Below are 23,728 nucleotides of genomic sequence, written 5' to 3'. Positions count from 1 at the left end.
GCAGCCACGAAAATACATCTACGTATGTTACATCGCTATGTTGTTTTGCTATCCCCATTTTAATATAATAAAATTCATTTTTTATTTATATCTAAGACCGTTAAGTACAAACAGAAAGACAATAAGTAGTTTCCAGGTATTGCATCAGTACCTCTGAGATGTTATGTGTTGAAAATCATTTTTATTGTGAGTACTAGGTTGAGATCGCTGTATTCTCACCTCCAGCGTTCAGCTACAGCAGTAAAGTATACAGCAATGTGAGTAGATAAATGCAGGGACTCTATAGTATGTTCTAAAAGTATTTACTGAATCCCAATAGTCACAAATTATCAGTGATCTTTTCTACATAACAACAAGAAAAATGATGTGGGGACTATTCCACCTTCAGTTTACATTACTGGTTTATACTCGTCATCCTGCGACTTTAACTAATTAACTTGCTTTTCCTTACTGGTTTATTTTCTGTGCCTTTTAGCATGTATTTATAACATGAGGCAGATTGTTTATTTTGGACACCCTGTGTTATGGCGTCGCCCTGCCCTCTGCATTAAATACAATAATACCCAAAGAGCAGCTCTGGGCAATAATAATAATTTTAAAAAGAAAACCTCGTCATGATGTTATATATAAATAGCTGAAAAGCAGAGACAGATATAAAGGCGAAGCAATGTATTTAGAAAAAGTTGCATGAGGGCACAAACAAGACAATCATTTATAGTTATCTGAAGGAGGAAAACCAATCTGAACATTGTGCAGCAGCCATTTGTTAACCTGTTGCAACTAGTTGTAAAACAGGAATTCACGAGTCGATTTTTAGGTGTCATTTTAACACACAAGTATCTGAGATCAAACAGTGAAGTCGAGGATGGATTTGGATGGATACTTTCCTTGGAAAGTATAGGTACAACAATAAACTAGAAATATAGCAACCTAAATGTCTGCTGTATGCATTTTGTGGATCAAAAAATCGAGCACATTGGTGCACACTGCCATATAGCTCACTCTTAGTTCTTTAACCCTTTGAAAACATTGACAACGTTCTCTTTTGGAATGTTATGAACCATCTTGCTGTCAGTGTTCTTTTGATGGTCCAAGTGCTGGGAATATCTAGACAGGTGAACGGGAGACGTTTTGCAGAACTTTATTGGCTGGTATTACCCAGCTGCCACTCCGACTAAAGTCTTCTTGTCTATAATGTAAGTAAATCTTCACATAGATTTTCCATTAAAAAAAATAAATGGTTCCCAGTCAGGTGACAGTGAAACCTACGCCATGCACTACGTTCACAATGCCATCTTCTCAGTCAATCTGTTTTGATTTATTTGGATAACTGTACGGCTTTATGCTGAGGCTGGCCGGAACGAAATGAGCAAACCTGCAGACAGTGCAGGTGCAGAGGCTGGTTGCCCCTGGCACGTTAAGCGCTGAGCATTGCTGGTCCTCTAGAGTCAGCGAGTGTAGCTTGCTGGACCGCTGGTGGTCTCCATTGTTACCTGTTCCTGGTGCGAAGAACACGGATCCTGGAGCGGCAAACAGTGGCAGGCCAGCCAATAGCAACCTGGGTCCAGGGCCGCTCATGTCCCCGATTATTCTCCGCAATTCCTGGAGAGAACTCCCGAGCAACAATATGTAATTCCTGGCCAGCAGGAGGGTGGCAATCTTGGACAGCTTCCGCCCCGGTGAGCTCTGGCAGTGGGTCACCGAGTACGGTATGATGACCTCTCTTAAGGCATCCATGGCTAGGTTTAGATCTTGCATCCTCTTCCTCTCTCGGCTGTTAATCTTCTTCCTCAGCTGCTGCTGGACGTCCTTCTGCTCTCTGCTATGCCTCCCACATCTGGGCAGAAGGTTGTCTTTGCCCTCACTGATGGTTAATATGGAAGGAGGGTGCCTGCAGCCAGCAGTATGTTCTTTGGGAACTTTACCACTTGACAGGTCAGCTGGGCAATGTCTCATCATCTTCTCTTTATGTTGTATGAAGCTGCAGATCTGCTTAACATTGATCCCCCCGTATCCACAGTGTCCCTGTTATCTCAGTGATATCTAAAAAACATTTTGCCGGTGGAAAGGATCAGGAGTGAATCAGGATGCTTAGTAGCCAGCGATGGTGATAATCTGGAGCAGGCTGGTATGTTCTTCTCAGTTTGCCATTGATAAAGTGGTGGGTAAGACAGCCCAGTCCAGAGTCAGACAGAGTGAAGTAACAGTCATTGGCTGCCCTGCTTCTTTCAAAATAAGTATTGAGCTGAAAACTGCTGAAGAGCTAACTACAGACAGTGATTCTAACGTGGACAAACACCTAGGGAGATTTCTGTTATTCTTAAAAAAAAACTGTATCAAGGAACTTGTTCACAAGAGCTTACAATCTACAAGCATACAGATACTACTCCTGTTACTCCGGAAAGCAATTTGTGCACTTTATACTTGATTATTAGCCTTTAACGTGAGCGTCTATGTGAGGTATACAGCCTAGAGCTGGCGCCTGTTATACAACAATTGATGGATTCAGATACTTTTGTGGGTTAACCTCTTCACTACCAGGGGTTATTAATCCTTTTATGAGTAGACCATAGGATATCATTTCGCTGCACCCAAAAACAATTATTGAACTGTTTTGTGCACCCAAGTAAACGTCACACAGATTCTTTCAGGGTAGAGAGGACTTTCTTTCAGCATATGGAAATCTTTTAATTTCAAGACCATCCTACAGGGGAAAAAAAAAAGTAACAGGAAGAAATAGAATTATTCTTCCCAAAACTACTTTTATGCAATTGCTGCAAGTCCTAAAAGTTACCAAAAAATGAATTGTTTATTTCTCAATGTATTTGAAATATATGTACTTATTGTGGCAGGTTTGACACGTCTCTAAGCTAATAGGGCAGGTTTATAACTCACAATTATTTAAACTTTTTGCTGAATTTTTACTTTTCATTTATTTATTTTTAAACAGGGGTCCTGCCCTAACTCCCTCCTCGTGCAAGAATTAGTAACTTCGGGGACATGTTGACTTGAATTCAAATTGCGTGTTTTTGTCGTATAATACACTTTTATTTTTCTTCTGAGCTTGCACACAAGGAGCTAGTTTCTGAACTATAGGCTCTGGGCGCTTAAGCAGCAGAAAAATGCATATTATACGGCAAAAAGGCAATTTGTGTTTAACACAACGAGGCTGATTCATAGAGGCGTGTATCTGCCGATTTTGGTCGTATCGTACGCAAAATCACTCTCCGAATGCCCAGAACCAGGAGATAAGCCGGTGAACTGTCTGCTCTGTCTTCCAACACAAAGAACACTTACTTACACTTACTTAGTCTACGATTTCGGGGAGTGAACAGAGCGGAGGAAAGGGCTTTTTGCCGTAGTCACTGTACAATAAGAACGCGCCAAACTGAAGCGCACGCAGTCACGTCCGATCTCTACTTTCGATCTTTACTACTTTTCCTGCCGTATCTCTTTGCTCCAGCTACAGGGTTAGTCTGAGTCCTGATCAGTAGTGATGACAGTCTGGTATGCATGTTATAACATGTGTTTGCAAAAACGAGCAACTATAAAAATGTATCTAATGCTCAGTAGACATTAACAACATCCTAATAAATGTATTTCATGGGAAAAAAAAGAAATTAATTACTTTTTTTTATTTTATTACTGGTTGATCATTATTGCTTTTATTTTTAACTGGTGGCATTAATTGTATTCTTTTTTTCTGTGTGTTCTTTTGCAAATTTATAATCCACATAGGCTTGGGACGTATCCTGCAGTGTGTAGATGAGCACAGCAGACCTACACCCGAATTCATCAGCGCACGCATCTTCAGATCCGGTCCTTGCTGAATTAGGGAGTGCGTTGAGCTGATTTACGTGCGCTTTTGAAAAAACGCACGTCGCGCTCAGTATGCGGGCCGTGATGAATGAGGACTAACATGAGCTCCTCAGTGTATCTTCATTCTAACAAGGGACACTATTAGATCCAGGTTACACTGGATTTATGAAACAGGTCTCCTCTGCTGCTGGAAAGCCCTCCTCTCATAAAGAGAAGTCCCTAGTAATGTCGTTATTGCAACAGCACAGGATTTTGCTTTATTAATGAATAATATTAAGCGGACGTAATTCTATTGACCAACCAGCACAAAGCCCACCTGGTTATGTAAAAATACTGGGGCTCATTTCCTAACATTACCTGAAGTTGTAAAATTTGCGCTCAGCCACAGCAACCAATCAGCGATAGGCTTTTATCTGTCAAGTGGCAGTCAGACAAGTGTCTGATTGGGTTACTATGGTTTAGTGAAAATTTGCACCTAAAGGCATGTCTGACAAGAGACGTGAAGGGGTTAAAGGATTTCTCGATGGTTCTATGTGCTGAAAAATCAATGGGCATTATAGCAACATCTATGCGTGTTACTGATGCCATCTCGTTGTTATACATATGTAGAATACAAGCTGATATTTATGTTCCTTAATATTGCAGGCAATCATTTACTAGTCTGTGCCTAGAAAACACAAAACACTGTGCGCAAAGAGTTATCTTCAATTTAACAGAATATTATTCCCAACATTCTAAAGGGATTACAACATTCTTAAGACTCTAAAGATTTATTAAAAGGGAAACAATTTGCTTGTGGACCTGCAGCTAATGTAGAGCACAATGCACTCTGTGATGGGGCATTTTATAAAGAGAGGGAGAGAATTTGGCAGCCAGGGCTTCAGTCAACCTGAAAAGAGGCCAGGGGACTCTGGTTGTTGGACATTTTGGATCCAAACCCATAAAATGGATCTTTTCATCCAGACACATGGCTAAGACCGTTCAAAGACGTAAAAGGGGGGAAAAGAAGACAAAAGTGTCTCTGAAGTCATTTCCATGATCTGAATCTGACCATCCGGTGGCACATTTGCCAAATGAATGGGCAGAGTGTAACAGGAAAATAAGCCATAGTGACAACAAACAGCGCTGGCACGGAGCAATGAATAGGACAGGGGCAAATAGACACTGAGCGCTCATCCTTCTGCCTTCACTTTCCATAACAAGATGGACAATGGACCATATACAACGGTAAAAGGTAGTAAATGTGTCTTATTGAGTTACTGCTGGCTGGTCTGAGGGACACCTGCTGAGGGAGAGAGGGAGCATTGTGTGTCCACGTATCTGCTTGACTTCCCCTAGAAGGATGTTGCTTGGTTGGAAAACTGGGGTCTATGTATCTGGCAGATTTTTTGCTGATGTCCAGAAAATAGTAAATGCCGTCATTGTTTTCCTTCTGAGTAACATCTAATGAATGAGTCACCATGTTGGATATGTTTCCCCAGGACTCTCACCGACTGCTATAGATTCATCTAACACGTCTGACTGTATACATGATCCATTTCTATAAGTATTTCATATAACTGAGACTATCTAAAATGTAATCTATACCCAACATCCAACATATTCCTCCTGTCCCAATTAGCTTACCCATTGTAGAACCCTACTAGTGCATTAAGACTGGGTACACACTATGGGGTTATCACCCGATTATCGCAATCCCCAATCCCACGATAAACGACCGTTCGGCCCGATGTCGCAGTAGTGTGTACGCTCCAACAATGAACAATTATCGTTCTAAAGCTCATTGTGTTGTTTCATTTGATTTTATAAACGGACTAAAAATCTCGTTCAACGATGGAACGATGTTGTTCCAATCCTGCAGTGTGTATGCACTCAGGACCGGCAGTGTCCATAGATCTCTATAGAGTGTACAGAGTCACAATCTTTTCAGCAGATGGTTATGACAGATGATGATCACAGATCTGAAAGTAAATATTGTTAAATGTGTATAGTGTGTACACATGAATCGGCTGACCAGGACTTTCAGTTGTTGGTAAAATCGTTAAGGATATTGCGTCTGTAGTGTGTACCCAGCCTGACAGGTCTTGTCCGTGTACTTTGTCAGTGTCCAACACAGGATCTCACTGTGCGGAGCCACGGCTTTGTCCAGATTGCGCCTGTCTTGAGTTGATTCATCGTTGTAAGAATTTGAGCTGGTCCTGATTTTACAGACCTGGGACAAGAAGCCTCATGGGTCTGCTTGGCCAAGGGGCGGCTGGAACATGCCAGTTATTAAAAGATATCATTACTACAATTTTTTTCTGTTTTCTACTATTAAATCGTTCCAGCTTCACTTTTACAGTTGGAATTCCCATACAAACGTTCTCTGAGGTCAGGGACGGATTACAGGAACGTGACTTCCACACCTTTTGACATTTGTTAGGAGTTGCACCATGAGGGACGTTGGGGTGAACTGGTGCAAAGGTAGCTGAAGAAAGTATGTTAGAATTCATAGCAACCAATAAGATTGTAGGTGACATTTTTCTAGTACAGATTAGAAGATGAAAGCAAACGTCCGATTGGTTGCTAGGGGTTACAGCAAATTTACTGCACCGTTACCTCAATATTAAAACATGTAACTAAGAGCTTTGGGGTATAAATATAGGCAAACCTGTCCACGTGTAATAGAAAAGAAGCCATCAATTAAGAAACATTCATAAGTTAAAAACATTTGTACCTACAAATAAAACAAGTTATTGATATTCCTGCCTTGAACCATTTCACATTTCCTACACCTCAAAATGAGTTTATCATTTATTAGTTTTTTGAAGCCATCGAAAAACTATTTGCTGTTTAATCCGAGAATACATATGTAGGCACCATCTCTGACCGTGTATCTTTTCTACCACAGTCCCTCCACCCGACCCTCCCTACAGTTTTAATGTACAGTTTCTCCTACTTCCACATGGTTGCTTACCAATAGAATTACAATAAAATACAATGGGGGAGAGATTGTGACAAAATGTGTAAAAATAGTAATTATGGTAATGTTGGAAGTGAGCAAACAAGTGTGAAAACATACACACAACATACGTATGGTAAAGCTTGTTCTTTTTTGAGTAAAATGAGGGTACTTTCATTTTTAAGGTATCAACTTTTGTCTGACTATTGCACAGTTCTCTAACCATGTTTTTGTCACCCCTCCCCCCTTCCACAAGAGTCCAAATTCTTATTGGTGTAAAGGTGTGGGGTTTATCAATTTGGGGTTTGGAGGTTAAATTTGTAGAAATGTAGAAGACTCAGGAATGTTGTCTGTAATGCTGGTAGGTATGAGTTTGTTGTATTTGAATCATGACAGATTTTGAAAAACCTGGAATATGACAGATTACAGTTATGTTAGGCATAACTTTATAGGCATTTGAGGAGAGAAATAGTTGCTCAAGTTTTATGACACCTATAAATAAGTAATTTTACATTAATTGTAAATGAACTATCAGAACACTATGGACTATTGATGAGAATTTGTTGCTATATGATTTCAAGATATTGCGACATTTATGGGTGTTTCAAGAGATGCTTAAACTGGCTGCAAATGGATTTTTAATGAAATGGTTGTAAAATGTAGAAATTTGATGGCATTTCTTGAGTTTTAGATCAATGATAAAATCTAGATAAATTTGAGAGGGTAGAACAGTTTCGAGCCTGTTCGATTATGTTCAAACTGGTTTGAATACATTTGAGTTAAATTTGATACATTTTAGCGTGTTTAACTTGTGAACATTGTACCTCGAACAACAAACTTTGAAGGTTCGATTTAATAATATATATTTTAAAATACTTTTAAAATGGCGATCCACAAATGTAAATTGCGAATCTCAAATGCGTTCGGTGAATGGAAAATGTGAACCACAAATGGCGAATGCAAAGCGCATATTTGGAATCACGAATTCTAATTGGGGTCTATTGACATACTGTGATATGTTTGCGGCCATCGAACTAGTGAAATTCAATCGGTGCTTTGAAAAGATGTCTACTGCAGGACTGTATCCTATCATCTGTTCATGGCCGATGCAAAGAGATCTGCAGGATCACAAACACACTGTTGTTTGTTTTGTATCCTGTAGATCACTATGTACTTTAATAACAACGCACCATTAACAAACTAAGAGTATGTATACATTGCGGCAATACGTAGAGCAAATCAGAAATGCAACAATCCTTTAGGTGTAGTGTTTTCTAATGCACTTTTTTTTTCTTTTTTAAAGGTAATTATTTTCTTAAAATCTTTTGTGAAATGAATCATTAGGAAGAAATCCACCTAAAACCTAAAATTTTGTTTTGAGCATAATTCACAAATTTTGGATAAGATCCAGGGAGTGACACCTAAGGCTCTAATGATCCAATGTTGTCATTCAAAAAGGGATTGGTGTTGTCAACGCCCCTCCCACATGAACTTCCCATTAATCTACATCACAGTGCTATTGTTGGAACAGGTTTATCTTAGTAGGAAATAGGAGTACACTAGTGGACAATTGGAGAACCCGCCATATGGGGGGGAAGGTGACACAGGTAATTGCAACTCTGGAATCTTGTTAACAAACTGATAAAGCCAAAAAAATCCAGAGAGAATAGAGACTGGCAAAGCTTAGTTTATCAAGGGGGTTAACACAGGAGAAATCGGAGATTTGCAGTTTGCAGCGATAAATATTGATTGTTACCCCTGCTGAATAATAGACCGCTCAGTATTTTATCATAACTTAGTGAACTCAACCAAAAACTAATGTTTAAGTTTCAGTGGAATCATCCTTTAACAACACTTATGACTAATTCACAAAACTACAGGCAAACTGTAGATAAAAACAGCTATTGACAAAATAAGTTTGCACAATTTCAAAGGTCACACCCAGGCGCGGGCTGGCGAATCTCAGCCCAGGGGGCGCACAGGCGGCCGCATCACATGACAAGACGCGTGTTTTGCGATGCGACCGCAGGTAAATATAAACAGGGGTCAGACGGAGCGGCATGAGGGACCGATGCCCCCCTGCCCCCCTCCCCAGGCCACCCCTGGTCACACCCTTACTGTACATTACCTATGTGCATATGCCCAGTCCCCTCCTCGTTCCTCCCATGAAATCGTAGGCTGTCGTAAGAGTCCTTTGCGCTTGAAGATGAATTGAACTTTGCTGCGTTCTGTAGCGTATGTGCAGAATAATAGTGCACATTATATGCAACGTATCACCAGTTACGATCCTTAATGAATCAGGCCCTCTGTGCCCAAATGCAAAAATAATATTTTGTGTTGTGGGAATAAATGTTTAACGAGAGAATCAAGGGGTGAGTATTGCATATTTTGGGGGTTCCCAGTTTACTAGCTGGCCAGTTGCCTTTTTACACCAGCAAAAAGAAGCACTGCTCTGCTTGTGTCTGATGTGTATATTCTGGCAGTTGCAGGTGACAGCTCTAACAAGTCCCATTAATGACTTGTCCCCTGCAGCAGACGAGAAGTTTATAGCCTACTAATAAACTGTGACCAATTGCAGAAGGCCGCCTGACTGTGCTCAAGCTGTGTGAGGGCGGCAGGTCTTTGGGAGCGCCTGCACTTGCTCTGCCTATATCCCCATCTAGCCAAATATTTCTGTACAACCACCTGAAAAACTGTTACTACCACACCCTTCCCCCTAGCTGGAGTCACGAGGGATAAGACAAGCCGTAGTCAGAGGAGATAGCTGAGATCTGGTACATGATCCTGTACAAGGAGAGATCCAGAGCCGTAGTCAGAGGAGATAGCTGAGATCTGGTACATGATCCTGTACAAGGGGAGATCCAGAGCCGTAGTCAGAGGAGATAGCCAAGGTCTGGTACACGATCCTGTACAAGGGGAGATCCAGAGCCGTAGTCAGACGAGATAGCCGAGGTCTGGTACATGATCCTGTACAAGGGGAGATCCAGAGCCGTAATCAGAGGAGATAGCTGAGATCTGGTACATGATCCTGTACAAGGGGAGATCCAGAGCTGTAGTCAGAGGAGATAGCTGAGATCTGGTACATGATCCTGTACAAGGGGAGATCCAGAGCCGTAGTCAGAGGAGATAGCCGAGATCTGGTACACGATCCTGTAGAAGGGGAGAACCAGAGCCGTAGTCAGAGGAGATAGCTGAGATCTGGTACATGATCCTGTACAAGGGGAGATCCAGAGCCGTAGTCAGAGGAGATAGCTGAGGTCTGGTACATGATCCTGTACAAGGGGAGATCCAGAGCCGTAGTCAGAGGAGATAGCTGAGGTCTGGTACATGATCCTGTACAAGGGGAGATCCAGAGCCGTAGTCAGAGGAGATAGCCGAGGTCTGGTACATGATCCTGTACAAGGGGAGATCCAGAGCCGTAGTCAGAGGAGATAGGCTCGATCTGGTACACAATCCTGTACAAGGGGAGATCCAGAGCCATAGTCAGAGGAGATAGCCGAGATCTGGTACATGATCCTGTAGAAGGGGAGATCCAGATCCGTAGTCAGAGGAGATAGCCGAGATCTGGTACACGATCCTGTACAAGGGGAGATCCAGAGCCGTAGTCAGACGAGATAGCCGAGGTCTGGTACATGATCCTGTACAAGGGGAGATCCAGAGCCGTAGTCAGAGGAGATAGCCGAGGTCTGGTACACGATCCTGTAGAAGGGGAGAACCAGAGCCGTAGTCAGAGGAGATAGCTGAGATCTGGTACATGATCCTGTACAAGGGGAGATCCAGAGCCATAGTCAGAGGAGATAGCCGAGGTCTGGTACATGATCCTGTACAAAGAGATCCAGAGCCGTAGTCAGAGGAGATAGCTGAGGTCTGGTACACGATCCTGTACAAGGGGAGATCCAGAGCTGTAGTCAGAGGAGATAGCTGAGATCTGGTACATGATCCTGTACAAGGGGAGATCCAGAGCCGTAGTCAGAGGAGATAGCCGAGATCTGGTACACGATCCTGTAGAAGGGGAGAACCAGAGCCGTAGTCAGAGGAGATAGCTGAGATCTGGTACATGATCCTGTACAAGGGGAGATCCAGAGCCGTAGTCAGAGGAGATAGCTGAGGTCTGGTACATGATCCTGTACAAGGGGAGATCCAGAGCCGTAGTCAGAGGAGATAGCTGAGGTCTGGTACATGATCCTGTACAAGGGGAGATCCAGAGCCGTAGTCAGAGGAGATAGCCGAGGTCTGGTACATGATCCTGTACAAGGGGAGATCCAGAGCCGTAGTCAGAGGAGATAGCCTCGATCTGGTACACAATCCTGTACAAGGGGAGATCCAGAGCCATAGTCAGAGGAGATAGCCGAGATCTGGTACATGATCCTGTAGAAGGGGAGATCCAGATCCGTAGTCAGAGGAGATAGCCGAGATCTGGTACACGATCCTGTACAAGGGGAGATCCAGAGCCGTAGTCAGACGAGATAGCCGAGGTCTGGTACATGATCCTGTACAAGGGGAGATCCAGAGCCGTAGTCAGAGGAGATAGCCGAGGTCTGGTACACGATCCTGTAGAAGGGGAGAACCAGAGCCGTAGTCAGAGGAGATAGCTGAGATCTGGTACATGATCCTGTACAAGGGGAGATCCAGAGCCATAGTCAGAGGAGATAGCCGAGGTCTGGTACATGATCCTGTACAAAGAGATCCAGAGCCGTAGTCAGAGGAGATAGCTGAGGTCTGGTACACGATCCTGTACAAGGGGAGATCCGGAGCTGTAGTCAGAGGAGATAGCCGAGGTCTGGTACATGATCCTGTACAAGGGGAGATCCAGAGCCATAGTCAAAGGAAATAGCTCAGGTCTGGTACATGATCCTGTACAAAGAGAGATCCAGAGCCGTAGTCAGAGGAGATAGCTGAGGTCTGGTACACGATCCTGTACAAGGGGAGATCCAGAGCCATAGTCAGAGAAGATAGCCGAGGTCTGGTACATGATCCTGTACAAAGAGAGATCCAGAGCCGTAGTCAGAGGAGATAGCCGAGGTCTGGTACACGATCCTGTACAAAGAGAGATCCAGAGCCATAGTCAGAGGAGATAGCTGAGTTCTGGTACACAATCCTGTACAAGGGGAGATCCGGAGCCAAAGTCAAAAGGGTAAGCAGAGGTCTGATACACAGGGTCCGTCCCAGGAGTTCAAGGAAAGATCTAAAAACGGGGTCTAAAGTCAAGCACGGTCTGGTACACAATGCAAGGAGAATGTAGCAGCAAAGTCAGGCAGACAAATGATCAAACATAGGAGAGAAAGAGGTGATGGCGTCAGACGCTGGAGCAAACTACCTGTTGCTCTGACACTAGACAAATATCAGAGCAGTTCTTATATAGCAAAGAAGAGACAGCGTGGCAGCACAGCACGGGACCCGGAGCGTGGAGCAGGTAAGTGTATCACAATCAGGCCCTGAGTGGGACTATTATATGGAAGTAACATGCCCTCAGGTAAAGCAGCTGCATGTAGCAGCCCCGAGGCTCTGGCTTGGAGGATGGGGCACGTTAGTAACCAGAATTGCATAGATGGTAGTGCAGTCTTGTGCACTTTTATAGCTTTGTAAAGGACCTTTAGAGCCATAGTGTGCTACTATATGGACCTGATTCTTCAAGACACGTATCTGCTGATATTGTGCGTATCATCCACAAAATCACTCTGCTCATGTCCAGAACCGGGAGATTCGTCCCTGAACGCAGCCCTGTCTGCAAACACAAATCACATTTACTACAGGCTACAATTTCGAGAAATGAACTGGGCGGGGAAGGGGCGTTTTGCCGTTGTAATTTTACAGTCGTGGCGTGCAAATCTCCAGCGCACACAGCCACGTCTGTATCAAGCTCTGAGCATCTCAAGGTCACTTGTTTTTCTGCCGTATCTCTTGCTCCAGCTAAAGGGCTGATCTAAGCTCTGAGTACTGATGATGATAGTCTTGTATGCATGCTATAACATGTGTTTGCAATCACGAGCACCTGTAAAAATGTATTTTTTGTTCAGAAGACATTTAGAACAACCTAACAAATGTATTTCATGAAAATAAAAAACACATTTTTTTAACTGTTTTATCATTAATGATATTATTATTAACAGCTGACATTTATTCAATATTGTTTTTATTTATTTGTGCGTTCTTTTATAATCCACATAGGTATTGGACGTATCCTGCAGTGTCTGGTGTAATAGAGTGCAGCAGACCTACACCAGAATTCAACAGCGCACGCATCTAGAGATCCGTGCCTTGAATTCGGGAAGTGCACAAAGCCTAAACACGTGCGTATAATACTGAGCGCCAGTTGCGCTCAGAAAACGTGCCTTGATCAATCAGCCCCTATATCTGCACTGATATATGCTTTGGTAACATATTATAATATCACACAAGTGGTCACTGGTTTAAATGATTGGGGGAGAGCTCAAGGGAAATCTGGTAGTAGATACTTGGAACAAACTCCCAGCAGCCTCCCACAGCCCGAGGGCCGCATGTAACTCATACTTGCCAGCTCTCCCTGAATGTCAGGGAGACTCCCTGAAATAGGGGTGATCTCCCTCACTCCCTGAAGAGTCTGGCATTCTTCCTGATGCTGAGCCAGTACAAAACGTGGTTGGCTTCGCCATCTGTGGCATGATGACACAGTTCAGAAATTGTGTCCTATGTCCATGTATTGATGCCTATGGAGTTGGCCATTTTCATGGAGACCAAGATTTAATCAAAGACTAACAGGTCTGACAGGAATCTTTTTAGGTCTGACAGGAATCTTTTTAGGTCTGACAGGAATCTTTTTACCGTCTTAACCTAATCTCAGCTCTCAGTGTACACTGAACGGTTTCAGGAACATCACCATGAAAGTTCTAAGTCAGTATACACAGAACAATCAGAGAGTCTTCATAGAAGCCTCTTGCTTGGAATCGTAACGTGCTTTCGGGTTTTTTTTGCGCTTAGTAATATATCGTGGACTAATGTGCTATTTATACCTGGTCATTTTATTTAATAAATTATTTTTATTCATTTAAATTTATTTAAATAGCGCCAGCTATCCCCTGGCGCAATACATTTGTGTAAATGGTGCAAAACGCTTACTGTAAAATGTTGTTGTTTTTTTTAGAATAGATCATGGTACAAATAAGAACCAGGAAGAGTATTAAACCACAGTAAAGGCACAAATAAGCCTCTTAGTTAACATGCAGTAGAATTTACGCAGATTGTTGCACTGCAGCGCCCCTGCTGGACACAGCGTGTAAATGCCCCTTTATTCACACAAAGCTCCCCAGCATTGTTCAAAAAAAACAAAAAAAGAAGCACTGCTTAGCACTTGAAAGGAAAGATTACAAATATTTAGGTTATTGTCATGATTATCATCCTTGTGCCCGATGTGTAGATTCTGGCAGTTGCAGGTGACAGCTCTAACAAGTCCCATTAACAACTTGTCCCCTGCAGCAGACGAGAAGTTTATAGCCTACTAATAAACTGTGACCAATTTCAGAAGGCCGCCGGATTGTGCTCAAGCTGTGTGAGGGCGGCAGGTCCTTGGGAGCGCCTGCACTTGCTTTTGCCTTTATTCCCATCTAGCCAAACATTAAAGCATGTGGCAGGCTCAGAGGTCTGTTATAGTGAAAAGACATATGTCTCCCACACTAACATGTTGAATATCTAATTAGGCCTCCACAATAATGTGTTATACCCCGGGGCTGTGGCAAACAAGACAGAGCTATTCTGCAGACTACAAAAAGAACCTTTCTGTATATGAAGTACAATGGATACAATCACAGTCCATTTGTCCAAAATGTGTTCTCAGAACAGTGCGCGTTATAAGTTCTCTAATAGTGGTAACTAATACAGCAGCAAAATAAATATTGTTTTATATATAGAAATGACAGTTACACATATGTACATACTATGCTCCTTTTTCAATTGGTTTCAGGCTTAATTTTAACGTACACCGGTTTGTGTAGCGCTTATTGTGTGGAATCGTCCTGTTCGTGCCCAGAAAACGGTCGCGTCCATGTGTACCTATGCAGACTTACGCTATTCTGGTACTGAGCCTGCCTGCGCCAGCAGAGGCGAGACAAGGCAGGGTAGGGGCGTGCTAACCTTGTCCAAGTTGGCTAAAGGCGCATTTATGCGAATGTGGCTCACGCAGAAACGCGCCTATGTGCCTGTTAGGAGAAGTATTTTATCACATACTTGCCAACTTTCCCTTAAAGTCCGGGAGACTCCCGAAATTCGGGTAGGTCTCCTGGGAGAGCAGGCAAGTATCCCGCATACGGCAACTCACTCGTTAAAATGAATTGCGTCATTTTGTCGCGGGGTGGGGCCAAAATGACGCGATTGACCGCGCCCCACCCCTCCCGCCCTCCAACCATGCCCCCTGCCTGGGATCTCCCGGAATTGCTTTTTCAAAGGTTGGCAAGTATGTTTTACCAACGACTGAAAGTCCCGATCAGCATGCTGATCAATGTGTAAACACTATACATGTTATACACTATTTACCTTCAGATCTGTGCTCTTCATCTGTCATAACCATCGGCTGAAAAGATGGTGACTCTGCACACTCCATAGAGATCTATGGACACTGCCGGTCCTGAGTACATACACACTGCAGGATTGGAACGACACCGTTCCATCGTTGAACGACACCGTTCCATCGTTGAACGACAATTTTAATCCGGCTTAAAAATCAAATGAAACGATATGATGAGCTTTAGAAAAATAACCGTTCATCGTTGGAGCGTAACACTAATGCGATATTAGGCCAAACGGTCTTTTATCGTGTGATTGGCCAGATAACCGGCTGATAACCGTGTAGTGTGTACCCAGCTTTAAGTTGGGTTTTTCGTCCAATAATCACCTCAACCAGCCGACATACGACCGCTCGTTCTAAAGTCGGGTCAGTGTGTGTAGTGACACCATGGTCGAAAGTCTTCCCAAATGGTCGATTGTCGCCTCACTTAGTTGGTCGTACCGTTCAATATTTTCATTCCAATCGCCTTTCCATCGTGTAGTTTGTATGAACTTATGATCGATCCACGATAATCCTCTGATACTTCCTCGAGCTGGGGCCCCGTTGGGGGCGTGTGTATGTAAATTTTAGATGCCTGTACCTGTCCCATGTGTGTGGTGTCCGCACATCACTGACTTGTTAATTAGATGATTGTAACGGAATATCAATAGCAGTACTCTATCGCATTGATGTGTCTAGCGTATGGCAGCCAGTTTACTAAAGTGTAGTGTTATGCCAAAACAACGTTTTATGTGTATTTCCTATATCTGCCTTCTTAGTTAGGTTCCTGTACTAGAGATGCTCAGACTCGGTTCCCCGATAACCGAACATACCCCAACTTAGCAGATCCGAGTACCGATTCGAGCCGGTTTGGTACATTCGCGCTTTTTCCTGAAAAACATCATTGTTACGTCGCGATTTTTGGATTCCTTTTTAAGATCCAACATAAAGGTGGGTGAGAAGTAGGGTGGTCCCCCATTTTTCTTTTCTGCCACTGCTGTGTGCCAATGTGTCCTAGATGTGCTATGAACTGCCGTGTGTTTGAGTCATTGCTCTGTCGCTTACCATCCAGCCAGATCCTTGCAGTATTTATCCAAAAGTGTATGAAAATAATATTGTGACCTGTGAGGTGGTCAAAATTGACTGCAAATGACTTGAATTTAGTGTTATTGAGGTTAATAATAATGTAGGCACAAAAAAAGAGCAAAATTATGTGATTTTAGCATATTTTAGGATTTTTTCTAAAAAATCCAAAACTAAAACCAAAACACACGCGGGCGGTTTTGCCAAAACCAAAACACGAAGCTAATCCAGATCCAGAACCAAAACCAAAACCAGTTCACGGGGGTCAGTGAGCATTTCTACCCTGTACCCAGGGCTGCCGAGAGGGGGGGGGAGCTGGTACTAATTACCCGGGCCCGGGCATGTCAGGGGGCCCGGGCCCTCGCACCGACATTTTTTTTTTATTTAATTTTTTTTTTCTCAAAACTAATTTTTTTTTTTCTTTTTTTTTCGGCGGGGGGGAGGGGGTGGCTCGGTCGTTGGTGGGGGGAGCAGGGTAGTAAAAAAACCAAAACCATACTCACGTGATTGCGGCGCCGGCATCCCTCCTCTATGCTGCTCTGTGCTCTATTGCTCCAGGCTGACTGAATGCCGGGTGTGACATCATCATGTCACGCCCAGCATTGTCAGTCTGGAGCAATGGAACACAGAGCAGCAGAGAAGACAAGAAGGAAGAGAGAAGTAAAGGTAAGTGAAGGGAGGTAAACGGGGGGGTTAAAAATGGGGGGGTTAAAAAACGGGGGGGGAGCAGCATGACACAAAGGGGTTAAAGAAAGGAGGGACAATAGCAGTATGACACAGGGGTTAAAAAAAGAGGGACAATAGCAGCATGACACAAAGGGGCTAAAGAAAGGAGGGACAAGCAGCATGGCACAGGGGGTTAAAGAAAATGGCCAAAGGCAGCATGGAGGGCGCGGTGTGATCATAAGGGGGCATAGCGTGGTGATGATAACGGGGCACAGTAATGTGTGTGTTATGGCATGGAGCTTTTGGCAATGTAGTGTGTGTGAGGTAGATGGTGGCTAATTAATGGCTGCTATTTTGTTTGCGGGGTAATGGGAATACTATTTTAATGTTGGGGCTGGAGGAAGGCCTAATTATTAATAATGGATGTTATTGATTTAACGGTGGGGCTGGCTGTAATTTTCTAAATGTAGCCATTTTTTTTCCAAATAGATCCTCCAACACTCCGGGATCAAGACAAGCCGCAACTAAAGAAATCTGCAGCCACATGTGGTAAAAGTGAGAAGAACAGGTAGGACAGAGCAGCATAGTGTGTGAAATGTTGTGATTCTAGTAGGGACAATGTCAATGTTTGGTGAGTCCAGTGGGCGCAGGCCAAGACTGAACTCTTTGTGTGCACACTGCATTCTTCCTATACTACACAAGGGTGCTAGATGTCCTGAAAGTCAGGAATGCTTGGACAAATGTCACGCTCCGCAGAATTCAGGACCTATTGATTTTATTGTGCTAGCCACGCCCCAACGGCGCATTGCCACGCCCCCAATTGTGCTAGCATACACATGATTTTTTTTTTTTGCTTACTCAACTATAAGGGGGGGCCCCATGAATTTGTTGTACCGGGGCCCTGAATTCCTCCTGGCAGCCCTGCCTGTACCACCTTATTGTCTGAGCAATTCACATTCTTTTGTAAATCAAAATATGTGGATGTCAGAATGGCTAATTCTATTACAGTGTCCATGTGCTGGGCAGCACGGTGGCTAAGTGGTTAGCACTTCTGCCTCACAGCACTGGGGTCATGAGTTCAATTCCCGACCATGGCCTTATCTGTGTGGAGTTTGTATGTTCTCCCCGTGTTTGCGTGGGTTTCCTCCGGGTGCTCCGGTTTCCTCCCACACGCCAAAAACATACTGGTAGGTTAATTGGCTGCTAACAAATTGACCCTAGACTGTGTATGTGTTAGGGAATTTAGACTGTAAGCTCCAATGGGGCAGGGACTGATGTGAGTGAGTTCTCAAGTACAGCGCTGCAGAATTAGTGGCGCTATATAAATAAATGATGATGTGCTGTACTAGAATACACACTTTTTTGTGTTTTGTATATGTTTTATTGTCCCGTATCTCCTGTAGCAGGGGCATATGAGAGAATTTGTCTTTCCTCTTGAACCAATCTTTGCTCCAACAAGATCTATTCTTTCTCCTTCTTTCTCTTCGGTTCCGTACCTGCAGTCTTCTTGCCACAGCAAGCAGGTAACGTGCAGTTGCTTGTTGTTCTTTTACTGTATCCATTGTAGGGAAAAAAGTATGAATGAATGAAGAGACAGTGTTGTCTTATGTTTTTATGTGTTTTTGGGTGTTAGCTATAGTGAAAGCTCTGCCCATTTATGATAATGTCTTTGGTATATCATTACATGACCCGCAAATTTAATTTCAGTGTGTGCGAAATTTAAACCATTGTTCACGGCTGTACAAGTCGCTACCGGGGCGATCGGTCTTCCATTTATCGTCTAAAACCAGGCTAATGTGTATGCAGTCTATAGGCCGAGCGATCGGACCATCGATCGGATGTTAAATCAGTCGGCATAAAAATTTGGTGGCAAATTAGGCAGTGTGTACCTAGAGTTTACTTCTTGCTTTTTCCTTAGAAAGCATTTCCACTTTGTTGTGCTATTTTTGTATCTTTAAACTCTTATACAAAGACAAATGCATAGAGCATCCAGTTGTTGTGGAAAGAAATTATATAAACAAAGTTTTCGAATGATACCACAACTGTGTGCCATTGTGATAATTTACAACTACTAACACACATCAGAGATAGCACACAAGGGTACCGCTTATCTCACCAAATGATTAAGAAGTGGTAAATACTAAATATATGCACAAATAGGCTATATAAAGGGTACAGTAGGCCAGGCACAGATATATAATTGAAGACAGCAGAAGATCAGAAAAATAAAAGTTGTAAGCAACAGATCGATTCGTGTTTCATGTGGTTTTGTATCCTAAGCATGCTGTCACTTTGCAATCAAGCCTGTTAGATAGACTGTATACGTATTATTGATTAATCTGCTGATCTGGTAACATTTAGCTAGGAGGGTTGGGAAAAAAATAACACATACAATGTACAGTTTTGTATATAGAAATAACTGGGTTTGCACTTATATCAGTCCAATCAATAATACAACTATGTAGAGTGTTGTCCACAAGACAAGTTACAATCTTCAACAACTTCTCTTCTCTTTACTTAATTTAGTAGAATCCTCGTAATGTTCTGCAAGTCTGAGCAAACATTTTGAAGTAGTCAGTATATAAGCTTGGTTACAAAGTTAAATATTGTAGTGTAACTAATACTGTATCATTCATGCAAAATAAAATTTTAAAATTAAAACTTTATTTTAATGATAATGAGACTGTTACATTAGACTGGTTAACAAGATTAAATATGACACAAATGAAAAATTAGAATATTTTTTAATAGAGCAGTATTTAAATAGCTGCCAATGTCACACTCTTTTGTACTTACAGCCGTCAGTAACAAGCAGCATTTTGGTTAGAGGAACAACCTCAGTGATTATGTGACACATGAATACAGTGACCTAGGTACAGGGGACTACACAACTACCTGGAAATATGACTGAGGGGGCCCAGGTGGCGCAGTGTGACCAGGAGAGACATAGCAGGCAAACATAGAGAGCAACGATAGAGATTGTGTCACCCCCGGACCTTCCCTATCAGAGATATAGATAGATAGATAGATAGATAGATAGATAGATAGATAGATATGAGATAGATAGATAGATAGATAGAGAAATATGAGATAGATATGAGATAGATATGAGATAGATAGATAGATATAGATAGAGATGAGGTGGGTAGATGGATAGATAGATAGATAGATAAATAGATAGATAGATAGATAGATAGATTCAGATTCTAGCTGTTATTTTGTAGAATGAACTAGATAAATGATAACTAGAATCTGGTTGCTATAGGCAACATCTCAACATTTTCAAATCCATAGTTTAGTAAATATACCCCCAGGTGTACATTTTTCGATTTATTTTTATATCCTTTAGTGCGTTGGTCTTGTATAATTAAGCCTTGCCTATTGATCTGTGGGAATTGACTTTCCAAGTGGTGAATATAACATAGGAGATTGGTGAACAGTGTTTTTTGTATATTGCCTGGGTATATCCCTTTAAAATATTCTGATTAATTGTAAGCCCCTGTGGTAAGGTATCGGTTTTCACCAGTATCAGGGACTTTAATCCTTTTGGGCTGGTGTTACCTAGCACAAGTCAGCAACAGGTATTTGGAGAGGTCATGTGAGACAGTTTTAATACTTTGACTGCAGGCAGTGAAGGAGTTAACGTAAGCCGCTTCCTAATGATCAGAAGGTCATGCAGTTGTAGAGGATGCACAAAGCTCACAGTCCCCCTGGGCAATGATCTGTCCCATTAGCAGGATCAGCAATCCAATGAGAATCCTACACAGGGACCGTGGCAAAGTCCTTGTTACCATATGTTGCACTTTCTATCGTCTTAGTACATTAACAAACAAGGTGCAGTAAAATCACCGTCGTCGTTTATTTGTAAGACGCCACAAAACTCCCCGGCATGACAAATTATATTAAAAATACAAATCACACAATAAATCAGAATACACGCCAACAAAGTTGGCGAAGGAGGCGCAGAGAGTGAGGCAGAGGTTAGAGAGGGCACTGCCTGTGACGGCTCGCAGTCTACAGTATAATTATAGTACAGAGTACAGTATAACCTGTGCATCATCAACATTGTTTTGTCATAGCCACAAAATATATTAGCGTTAACATAACAATTGTGTTTTATTAGTGTAAAATATACAATGTACTCCCTACTGCAAATTATATACATATTGGGCCTGATTCCTCAAGGCACTCATACCGAGCGCAAAAGAATGCACAGAAAAAAATATGTAGAATTAATGCCAATTGTTAATAATAAAGGGATTAATGACAAAACAGTAAAAAAATATATTATTCCCCTCCCCCCATGAAATACATTTATTATGATGATCTTAATGTCTACTCAATATAAAATACATTTTTACAGTTGCTCCTGATTGCAAACACATGTTATAGTGGCATACGAGACTGTCATCACTAGTGATCAGGACTTAGACTAGTCCTGTAGCTGGAGCAAGAGACAGCAGACAAACAAGTAACTTTGAGGCACTTAGAGGTTGATTCGGACGTGGCTGAGTGCGCTTGAGTTTGGCTCGCCCCTACTGTACAATGACTATGGCAAAACGCCCCTTCCCCGTCTTGCTCACTCCCTGAAATTATAGACTGTAGTTTGCACATGAAGAATTAGCGTGCAGGGCTGCGTTTACTGGTGGCATGTATAAGCCCCAAATTGGCATATACGTGCCCAGCTGCATCACGCCCATTATGTTTATATATATATATATATTATATATGTATTATGGGTAAACGAAAAGATAGTCTTAAGGTGTGTGTGAATAGGATGACAGATCTCCAAATAAACAGTAACCCATAAAAATCAATCTTTTGAGCACCCGTATTATGGGTAAGTGAATAGATTTAAAAGCCAAGATGGCAGCCGCAGGGGACTGCTAGAGTTTGCACTGACAGATTAGGCGGATTGAGGGTGTTACTGCTAAGTGTTGAATAAGTTCACAAATGCACCTGATTTGGCTCTGAAATGGGAAAACAAGAATTTGCTGACATCCTGCTTTATGTCAGGATGTAGATACTTTTTCTCCCATTAAACAGATTTGATTTCTCAGGTACCTCTGGGGTCCCGGAGATGGAGACTCCTATGTGAACCTGTTTTGGTGTCGCAAGATGTACTGCACAAAGATTATGTGATTAGTTATTTATATATCTATTCTATAGCTACCATTCTGAATCACTTACACAAAGCCCTTTATACCTATATATGGAAAAATACTGCATAGATGGCCTGGTCTTCCGAGTCACTCCTAGTTCATGTTCTTATTGATATTATCAGTTTTTTCAAGGTATGTTTCTCTTGCTGCCCTGTTATACCATTACCTAATTTCTCTATCTACACCTGTAGCCACAGACTCGGTGAGAACTTCATTCCAATACGTTCCACTTTGGCACCTGTTTCAGAAGCTTCTCATGAAGTGGCCTTATTTATTAAATACAGAAAAGCCCAATCACTAAGTGGTTAGCACTTCTGCCTCACAGCGCTGGGGTCATGAGTTCAATTCCCAACCATGGCCTTATCTGTGTGGAGTTTGTATGTTCTCCCCGTGTTTGCGTGGGTTTCCTCCGGGTGCTCCGGTTTCCTCCCACACAAACTGGTAGGTTAATTGGCTGCTATCAAAATTGACCCTAGATTGTGTGTCTGTGTGTGTGTGTGTGTGTGTGTATGTTAGGGAATTTAGACTGTAAGCTCCAATGGGGCAGGGACTGATGTGAGTGAGTTCTCTGTACAGCGCTGCGGAATCAGTGGCGCTATAAAAATAAATGGTGATAATGATGATGATGATGATGATCACCTTTGAGAAAGTGTGTATTCACCGGAAATAGGGATTTTCCCTATCCATTGAGGGCTGCCACCGTGCAATCATCAGCGGTAGCTCCCAGCACCAAAGAGATTCCCTGGCATTCTCTGGCAAACCACGTGAAAGCCTATTTAACCAGGACTGTAATCCTCCTTCAGCTATCTCAGGATGGGGATACTAAAACAATAATGCTATATTATTTAACAAAAGCTTTTTTTTCTAAAGGCAAATATTTTTAAACATTTTTTTTATATTGGTGTACTTCTTTTTTTTATTTTATTTTTTGTTCCACTAAGTGGTACTGAAACGTCAGTTCCACTGGGCATGTGTGAACAGGCTATCTGAGTCACATGCGCTCCCTGCTTGTGGCTTCCCATTGGTTTGCATGGTCCTACCCTCTAGGCTCAGCACGCGCTTTCACACATACTGGCATCTATGTACACCTCCGCTGTTCAGCTTATTAAAAAGTTGTTCAGGGAGTGTCAGGCGCCGTCCCGCGATCTCTCCCTGGGGCGGCAGCCTGTGCTGAATCCTCGCTAAGCAACCAGTCGCGTCACTTCCGGCCGCCCGGCCTCACTGTCTATACACGTGCGTCCTGTTGCTAGGCAACGGGACGCTACTCTCTGCTGCCGGCAATAGCTGATTACAGCACCGCCGCTCCCCATTGGTCAGCCCACTATTTAAGGCACTTCCTAGCTACCGCCTGTGCCAGAGTATCAGGTCCACTTACCTGTCTCCAGCATTCCAGTTCCTAGCCTGTTTATGACTCTTCTGCCTGCCTGTGACCTTTTGACCCGGACCGTTTTGACCACCCCTTTGGATCTCCCTGTTGTACTGCGCTTCCTGAATGTTACCGACCCGACTTGTCTCACAGCTCCTTGTGCACCTCCATTGCCA

General features: G+C 42.7%; 1 protein-coding gene across 1 annotated transcript; it reads right to left on the bottom strand.

The window, feature by feature from the left end:
- Positions 1–891: 891 nt before the first annotated feature.
- On the bottom strand, positions 892–11,823 carry OLIG1 (oligodendrocyte transcription factor 1). Its single transcript, XM_075197838.1, has 2 exons — positions 11,731–11,823; positions 892–2,025 (listed from the first exon to the last, which is right to left on the bottom strand). The coding sequence occupies exons 1-2, from the start codon at positions 11,821–11,823 to the stop codon at positions 1,300–1,302; spliced, it is 819 nt and encodes a 272-aa protein (XP_075053939.1). The 3' UTR covers positions 892–1,299.
- Positions 11,824–23,728: the final 11,905 nt, after the last annotated feature.

Source organism: Mixophyes fleayi, chromosome 2 (genome assembly GCF_038048845.1).
Source record: "Mixophyes fleayi isolate aMixFle1 chromosome 2, aMixFle1.hap1, whole genome shotgun sequence".
NCBI classification, from domain to species: domain Eukaryota; kingdom Metazoa; phylum Chordata; class Amphibia; order Anura; family Limnodynastidae; genus Mixophyes; species Mixophyes fleayi.
The sequence above is the reverse complement of the archived record's forward strand: the minus strand, read 5'-3'. Positions and strand labels throughout refer to the sequence as shown.